The sequence below is a fragment of the Rhincodon typus genome, chromosome 2 (genome assembly GCF_021869965.1).
Source record: "Rhincodon typus isolate 14 chromosome 2, sRhiTyp1.1, whole genome shotgun sequence".
Taxonomy (NCBI): domain Eukaryota; kingdom Metazoa; phylum Chordata; class Chondrichthyes; order Orectolobiformes; family Rhincodontidae; genus Rhincodon; species Rhincodon typus.
The window spans coordinates 95,001,250-95,010,791 of record NC_063333.1 but is presented as its reverse complement, the minus strand read 5'-3'; the positions used below and the strand labels follow the sequence as shown (position 1 = coordinate 95,010,791).

Here is a 9,542-nt window from a genome sequence, read left to right as displayed (position 1 = left end):
GGGGATAGGTCAGTCCAGGGAGGACGGACAGGTCAAGGGGGTGGGATGTGGCTAGTAGGTAGGAGATGGGGGTAGGGCTTGAGGTGGGAGGAGTGGTTAGGTGGGAGGAAGAACGGACAGGTTAGGGAGGTGAGGATGAGCTGGGCTGGTTTTGGGATGCGGTCGGGGGAGGGAAGATTTTGAAGCTTGTGAAGTCCACATTGATACCATTGGGCTGCAGGGTTCCCAAGCGAAATATGAGGTGCTGTTCCTGCAACCTTCGGATGGCATCGTTGTGGCACTGCAGGAGGCCCAGGATGGACACGTCGTCCAAGGAGTGGGAGGGGGAGTTGAAATGGTTCGCGACTGGGAGGTGTTGTCGTTTGTCGCGAACCGAGCATAGGTACTCCACAAAGCGGTCTCCAAGCCTCCGCTTGGTTTCCCCAGTGTAGAGGAGGCCACATTGGGAACAGCAGATACAGTATACCACATTAGCAGATGTGCAGGTGAACATCTGTTTAATGTGGAAGGTCTTCTTAGGGCCTGGGATGGGGGTGAGGTGTAGGGGCAGGTGTAGCACTTCCTGCGGTTGCAGGGAAAGGTGCCGGGAATGGTGGGGCTGGTGGGGAGTGTGGAGCGGACAAGGGAGTCATGGAGAGAGTGGTCCCTCCGGAAGGCAGATAAGGGTGGGGAGGGAAAAATGTCCTTGGTAGTGGGGTCGGATTGCAGGTGGCGGAAGTGCCAGAGGATGATGCGTTGGATTCGGAGGTTGGTGGGGTGGAACGTGAGGATGAGGGGGATTCTGTTTTGGTTGTTATTGCGGGGAGGGGTTGTGAGGGATGAGTTGTGGAAAATGCGAGAGATACGGTCGAGGGTGTTTTCGACCACTGGAGGGGAAGTTGCGGTCCTTGAAAAACGAGGACATCCATTTGCTTTCTGTGTTACCCACTTAACTTGGATGCTAGGTTGTTTTTGTGATTTCTGAATGAGAACTCCCAAATCCCTCTATTCTATTACTTTCTGCCATCTTTCTCATATTGAATAATATGCAGCATCTCTTTAAAGTACAACTGAAGTCTAGGGGCTAAAATGTCATCAGATTTAATAATGTTAAGTGAATTTGACTGTCTTCCAATTCTAATATGTTAGACATCATAACAAGTTATTTGACACTGAGTGCTACAATACCTGTGCAATGCGCAGTATCAGGCCTTATTGAAGCTGATTAAATGTCCCTACTATTCATTACACTTGTGCTTGCTTCTTTCTTTTTCTTGAGCTACGTACAACAAATTGCAGCAAGTGACAGACGGAAATTGTGTGGTGCACCCATATATGTAGTCTAGGATTTGGTTGAACAGTACAAGCAACTGCGTATCTCCTTAAATGTTCACACTGGAGAATTGTTAATGAATAGTGCAGGTATTTAAGTCAGAAAGTATAAACTAGAATACTGAATCCAATGTCATATCAAGTACAGGAAGTGAAAGAGAGGAAGGTAATAACTTCATTAATCGCGAAACCAAGGGACCAAAAGAAAACGTTTCTTTTTACATCTCCAAATACAATTAAAATCTGAAAGAATGATACTTCCTTTATAGAGATAACAAGGTGTAGAGCTGGATGAACACAGCAGGCCAAACAGCATCAGAGGAGCAGGAAAGCTGACGTTTTGGGCCTAGACCCTTCTTCAGAAATGACTTCCTTTATAATAGTATTTAGTGTCAGAAAGGTGGTATGGCAGCAACAAGTCATATCATGCCATTAAAAATGGTACTTAATGTATATGGACAAAACTTGAACTTTCTAATGTTTAGACTATATCTACAGTATCAGTACATGAACTTTGCACTGTTCTGTACATTTAAATGGCATATCAGATTGTAAGTTGCCATTCCCATAAAGCTTACAGAGGAACTGTGTAAGCCAAACAGATTTCTACTCTTAACTGCATATCTGTCTCAATATTGAATTTACTGATGATTTGCAACAATAACCTCACTATTATTTATGCAGTAATTCTGGCTCAGTGTAACTTAATCCTTGTATTCAGATCATCTGGCTCCATAATCAGTGAATAATTACAAGTCATTAAGTCATATGAGACTATAACTGAAACAAGCAATCTTCTCCAGGAAATGCATTTACATGCAGGCATATGCCTCTCCACGCTTTAGAAGTTTATAATAGGTATGAGCTTTGTTGATACCTGAAGCCAATTTTGCTAAATTGACCGATAAACCGTATGCAGTTCATTTTTTAATGAGACAACATGCTTATACCCTGATTTTAGCTGAACCAATAGTTACTGTAGTTTCAGCTTCCACTGTTTGTCTTATATCTTAAAAATCTTAAAGAAATTTTGTGTTAATGCTAGAAGGATCATAATGGGTTGCAAATTTTCTACAGGCACATGTGGAACATCCCAAACAAAACACAAATGAGCTAAAAGGACGGAGTGCTTTGCTAGGTGATATCCACAAAGGAGTACGGTTGAAAAGGGTGACACAAATCAATGACAGAAGTGCCCCAAACATTGACAGTAAGTGTTTTACTGTGACACTATACCAATTCTGTGGGTTGTCATACACAATTCACCTTTTACATATTCAAACCTTAAATCTGTTGACCAGACCTAGGATTTACATGATGATATGTCCACTGTGAAGATGTTCATGTTTTACATAAATTGTTCAGTTTTTAAATTCAGTGTGGCACATCTTGATAGTACATGGGTAAAATAAATTAGCCACTTGAAGTTGCATTGCATGTTGCCAAAAGGGAGACTGTCACATCAAGAATGTATTTCAGAAATGCTATGCATTTTACGTATGGCTTTCTGACAATTTTAAAATAGTCTGGAAAATGTGGGAACATTGGTCGCGCACTGCTAACATCTAAAAATATCTTTGTAAGAGATTTCTTTTTGAAATGTGTTTTTGTAAATTATCAGTCCAATTACAACTATCTTAAAGCATTTTCTGATGAGTATTGCTGTAGTAGGTTTTTTCAAACTATAATCTGGACATTTATTGTTGCTTGTCTGCAGAACCCAAGAATGGATGTGGTGCAGGAGCTGTGGGTGGAACATCAACACCAACTGCAGTGGGTGGCAGCTTGTTTCAGGGAGGATTTCCTGTTCTCAGACCTGCTGGACAGCGAGATGCTTCAGGTAGCTCTGTTGGACAACTTAATCACATTTCAAGTGGTGCAGTCTTATTATGTTGTGTTTGCGGTCTATTGATTCATCTATCAATAATAATTTAAGGTTATTAATTTCCATTCTGCATTCCTGGCAGGTATCTTTGTTTGGAGCACAATTATTTCTAGTGATAGATAACTACACATAATTGAAGTAACAAATCTTAAAATTCAGTGTTGACTAATCAGGACTTTGATTTTGATACCTGTTTAGGTTGTTTGGAGTTCCATATGCATTAGTGTGCAGGAATAATTCAAACTGTTCATTTTCTCCTTTGACCAAACAAGATTCATGTTTCTTTTATAAGTTTAATTATGCACGCATGGAAGATGTACACCTTAAGAAAATGACATACAACTCAAAACTTCAACAGAATAACAAAGGTTTTGTATTAATGTTACAGATAAGCTACTAATTTATTATTTCTTTAAGTAATACATTCAAATTATAGCCTTGTTTTACTTCTGTCTAACCATGATTGGACAACTTGTATTCCAAGTTAGTAGACGTGACTATATTATCCAACCATATTTAAGCTCATAGACACATGACCGTATTATCCAATCATATTCAAACTAAAACATGTGATTATCCAATCATATCATTACATGTTCATACCTAATGCATTATAACGTACTTGTTATTACAGATACTGTTTATTTCTCTCTCTGTCAGTCCCTTTTGTTGCCTGTGCTGCCTATTTCCCCTTCCACTGTTTCAGTCCTAACTTGGCTCAGGGATCAGGATCATTACCGTGTTTGAAACTCAAGATTCCTGTTTCAATTAAAGAGTCATCTGAGCAACGCAAGTAATGACAGCAACATGTCTTGGCTACTTATTGCAGGGAATGCATTATGAAGAAAGCAGTAAGAGGAGATTTAGAAAATCAAAATACAATCAAACAGAGTCAACATTGTTTTATGAAAGGCAAATCAAATTTGACAGGTTTAGAAGATTTGGAAATAATAATAAACAGGAAGGATAAAGGGCAACCAGTAGATTGACAGTGTTTGGAATTCTTAAAGGCATTTGACAAGGTACTACGTAAGAGATTGCTATCTGAGATCATGGTGTTTGAGTAATACATTAGCATTATATAGAGGAATAGGTAATGAACAGGAAACAGTGCCAGGGTAAATCAGTCATTTTCAGGTTGGCATTCTGTACCGATTGAATGGCTACAGGGATCATTTCTGGGGCCTTAATTATTTACAATTCTAATGACTTGGATGATAGGACTAAGTGGTAGGAAAGCAGTTTGTAAGAAGGTTAAACAGAATTTGCAAAGTGATAAAGATATGTTAAGTAATTGGGCAAAAAATGAACAGATGGAATATAAAATGTAAGATTGTCACTTTGGCAGTAAGAATAGAACAGAAGAATATTATTTAAATGGGAAGGGACTACAGACTGCTTGTGGTACAAAGGTATATGGAAATCTAAGGAAACACAAAGCATGAAGGAACCAAATTATAGTACCATTCCAGAAACAAACAATAATTTCCCCATTTGGTAATGCTGATATTATGAATGATCTTTACAATTCAGCATAAAATTGCAGTTTTGAAAGTGCTGTCAGTATATGAATAATAATCTATTTGCATATGTGTAATTTCTTTATCTCATCAATTTCATGTACAGTTCTGGCTGGACTGTAAAGGATGGATGGTCATATATGAGACTAAGAGAGTCTGGTATTCAGTCCTCAGTTTTGAAGCCTATATATGCCTTTTTCATAAAGATTCCTGTGTCCTTAGGTAGGTAGTGGTGGATAAACTTTATTCTAAAAGATAAATCAGGACTTGACTAATGCCATCATACCTATTAACTGCTGTGTAATAATTGGAACATTTCAACTCAAAGCAGTGCTACTAAATAAAGCAATACTCCCAAGTAGAAGAAAATTAGGTTGCTGTTGGAACACTTCATCTACTGTGGTCAAACCAGCTCATGTACCAATGGTGAGAGAGGCCCTACGTTTCAACAAACCCTGCTCAGCTGCTGGTTATGCAAGTCATTGACCTTATTTCAAATGATGAAGATTAATTCATTGATTTAATAAGCTCCTGGAAGACTAATGCGGCACCCTGAATAACGGGCAAAGATTGATGCCTCAGATGTTACTTATTCCTTATTGGTGAAATGTTGTCCATTATTAGGTGATTAGTGCAGCATTTGACATTGGACCAACATGGAACCTCTTATTATTGTTTCACATTGCTGCCAGCAGCTGCAAAGACTGTCTTTGTTATGAAAGCAGATGGTGGAGTACTCATCCATCCGGAGCCTGCAGAGATTTGGCCTGCAGATTACATGATAGAAACTGTTCAGACCTGGTTTTCACCTCAAATTCCTAGGTTCAATTGAATGGTTCTTTGACATCCTCTTTCCTGTCCAGAGTAGTGTGTGTCATATGCAGATGTTTGGGGGAGAGAAAGCAAGTGGTATTTTAAAAAAATAATTAATACTCTGATTATCAGATTTGCTAGACTGGATTTTATAAAACTGTCCTTTATACTTTTCCAATTATTTAATTTACTTTTGCTTCATGTACATTTGAATTTCCAATATGTTGGTGGGCAGATACCATCATAAGCATTGTGAAGTTAAAACAAATCTATTTAATGCCTTCATAAAAATTCAGCTGTTATGATTTTAAATATTTATTACAATATTTAGCAGTACAATCAATCCAATATTATTTATATAGAGATGAGAATTTTATTAATTGCTATCAGTAGTAATATTGAAATTGTGCTGATGAAGGTTTTCTGTGTTCAGGATTTGTAGTGACACTGTGAACATGTATGTGTTTTGCAATCTGTGCGATTTTATAGGAGAGGCAAAACAGAAAATCCCCACAAATTATTGCTAGTGATCTTATTGTACACCTTAATACTGACTCCTTATTTTTCAACTTGTCTTCCATTGATGAATTGATAAATTAGATTTATAAGAAGTATGATTGTATATTGCAATGTGATAGATTTTAGTTAATAAATACTTGTCAATGTATTTTTTTAAATTATACTTGTGGTTGTTGATTTCAGAAAGAGGTTCCAAACCAGCTGTTCAACCTTTTGGTATGAAAGTACAAACATCAAGACACCCAGTCCAGAATGACAGCGCCAGAAACGATAAAAATGCATTGAAACAACCTGAACGTCCAGAAGCCTTTGACTTACCTAAAGTGCAAAAGACAGTTCAAGGTCATCATAATGTGTCTGCCCTCACACTCCCTTTAAGTCAGAATAAATCTCTGTCAACATGTCCCTATTCTACATCCTCATCTTTCAATAATAAATCTACAAAAACAGTGACAACAATTCAATCACCTTCACCTCCAGTTGCGCCTTCACTTCCTCCCCCTCCCCCGCCTCCTCCTCCACCAATACTTGCAAATGTTAAACCATTTAAATTTCAATATACACAACCACCACCATCGCCTCCACCACCTCCACCGCCACCTTCTCCACCACCTTCCGATAATTTCCAAGACCAAGCTTCAGATTTTACATTCCCAGCACCACCTCCACCTTCTTTACTTTGTATTGAAGACTGTACAGATTTTCCTCTGCCTCCTCCCCCTCCACCCCCATTACATCCAGGCCCTGCCTGTACTCCTTATAATAAAACTGAAAATAATCTACCACCACCTCCAGCCCCTTTGTTGAATAGTATCGAAGTTCCTCCAGCCTTGCCACCAAAACTACCCAGCTTTTCCAACAAACCAAGTTTGTCCTCAATACCTCTGCTGCCTCCTCCTCCACCACCTCCTCTTCCTCCTCCTCCACCACCACCACCCCCATTTCCTGCCTACGGTCATCCTGGTTCCAGTTTATCATCTGGGCAAATGTCACATGGAACCCAGCTGGCTGGAAGGGAAGGTCCAGGGAGATCTGGAGGTAAGAAATAATAGATTGTACAGGAACAACGTGTCCTGTTTGTGGTATTGCACTGTCTTTTGCAGTGAATTGTCATCATACTAGATTAAGTCAGTTACAAAAACAAATTTCCCTAATGAATTAAGTACAGCAGTTAACATCATGGAAAATATTAATTTATGTTACTTTAAGTATGTACAACAGTAGTTTTATAAAGTGTAGGGGGTGCAGTATTTTGCCCTGAAGTCAATACATTTCAAGTAAATCTAGCTGAACATGGAAAAGCCTCAAAACAGACTGTCAACATTGGCTCCACAAGATTTGTGCATTGCTGTAGAGCTGAATCTGGGCTCAGCACAGCTTATGAAATGTTATTTACAGGATACTTTCAGCAGTTTGGCAGCTATTTCACCAGCCAGAATGCTTATTTAGAATCATGCATTAAGCAACCAGCAGCTGGTTGGGGAGGGAGCTTATGTCGTTGCTACTGATTGGAAATCAGCAAGAAAAACCAACAATAAATCAAGGCCAAAATCTATCTGAAATCAACATAATTATTCATGTTGATAGAGAAATGAATGTTATTAAAGAATGACAAATTTCCAAAACCTGAAGGGTACCGGATGCGTTAAAGAAAGATTTATATAGTGCTTTTCTTGATGACTGGATGTCTCCAAGTGTTTTCAGCAAATGAAGTACTCTTGAAATGTCATCACTTATAATGTAGGTGATGAAGCAACTAGCTTTGTGTAGAGGAATCTCCCTCAAACAGCAATGTGCCAATGACCAGATTTTGTTTTTACTGATGGCAATTGGGGATTAAATATTAAAAAGACATCCTGCTCTTCTTAACAAATAGTAAATGCCTTGGATAAAGAAAGAGAGAGCCATATATCTGTTTGCTGGTAACCCTAAATTGGGTGATATTCTAAATAGTTTGGTTTGAAACAGAAAGTTGTAAATGAACTTTAAAGGCGGAGAATTGCGAAAACTGCGACACTTGGAGATCAATATGGAGAAAATGTGATGTCATCCACTTTGGTTCTAAGAAAGATAGATCAGAATAATTTCTAAATAACAAGAAGTTAGTAACTGTTGTGATTGCATATATAATTGTTATGAGCAGAGAAATTTCAGGGTTCAAGTACGGATATCACAAGAAGCTACTGGATGGGTATTTTACGGATGCTGAGCCTCGTTCAATCAAATTTTGAACCTACGATAATTAAATCTTTGTTAGACAAGCATATTTAGGCTTATGACATCAAGTTGAATTGATGGAGTTAAAGTCCATTTCAAAGCTAGTCCAATTGAATGGCAAAATGAGTTCTTGAAGCTGAATGATCAACTTCTCTTCCTATGTTCATTTTTTAGTCAGTTTCAGCTTTTCCATAACTTATCTATTGAATAAAAATGAAATCTGTGAATAAAATTACTTAGATGGTCGAATTTGTGTGCTTGTACTGATGTGTAGTCATTGTATCTTTAAACTGTAACAGCTATTTTCAATTCTGCAGTATTTATCATGTATATTTGTTTACATGTCAATTTTTCTGTTTTTCAGTGCACAGCAGTGGTGGAAAACTAGCACTACCTCCACTGCCACCAGTTAGATCATCCAGTACGGAACTTACAAGCAGAAACCAGCATACACCCAGCCCAATCTGGACATCTCTGTACTCTGTTCCTCCCCCACCCCCACCGCCACCACCAGTACCACCACCGCCTTTACCACTTAAAGTTCGACAAGGAATTTCTATTACACAATCACCAGTCTGTGGTAATTATAGACAATGTTTTGAGTTTACGTAGAGTAAAATGCCCATTAGTCAATTGAACCTCAAACTAGAATTCTTACTTTTTGCTTAATAATTCAAAAACTTTACTTGGAGTGGAACATGAAACCATATATTATAATCCTATGCCAAGGCTGACGGTAAGGGGAGTACTTGCTGGTGGATGAGACGAGCAACAGTGCAAATGTCTATCTCCGACAGACTAGTGCTTCCCTTAAATATTAACATGGGGGATATTGGTTCTGCATATTATCTCCTGCCAGCCATACCGGTGTGCCACATATTAAATTGAGAGACAGTAAGAACTGCCGATGCTGGAGTCAGAGATAACACAGTGTGGAGCTGGAGGAACACGGCAGGCCAGGCAGCATCAGAGGAGAAGGAAAGCTGACGTTTCGAGTTGGGACCCTTCTTCAGAAATGGGCTAAATTGAGACTTATTCAGAAATGTTAGTCTTATTTGAAATGGATATTAAGTATATTGTGGGTATGGATGTAATAAATTCTAAAGAACTTCCACTTAACCTTCTTCAAAATATTTCAAAGCACTTCAAAACCAGAAAGTTACTTAAGAAGTGTACTTACTGTTGTGTAAACAAACACAACAGTCATTTACCCCTCAAATCACAATCTTTTCCAACTTATAAGTTGTGGCTGGTCTAAGTATTTGTGTAAATCACAG

The 9,542-nt window shown here is 38.5% G+C and overlaps 1 protein-coding gene across 2 annotated transcripts in view; it reads left to right on the top strand.

Moving 5' to 3' along the window:
- wipf3 (WAS/WASL interacting protein family member 3) overlaps window positions 1-9,542 on the top strand; it is a 97,308-nt gene that overhangs the window by 68,905 nt on the left and 18,861 nt on the right. For both annotated transcript variants that reach the window (XM_048612678.1, XM_048612671.1), the window contains exons 3-6: window positions 2,389-2,521; window positions 3,029-3,151; window positions 6,232-7,086; window positions 8,630-8,845. In XM_048612678.1, the coding sequence (XP_048468635.1) occupies window positions 2,389-2,521; window positions 3,029-3,151; window positions 6,232-7,086; window positions 8,630-8,845 (1,327 nt within the window). The remainder of the gene's footprint in view (window positions 1-2,388; window positions 2,522-3,028; window positions 3,152-6,231; window positions 7,087-8,629; window positions 8,846-9,542) is intronic.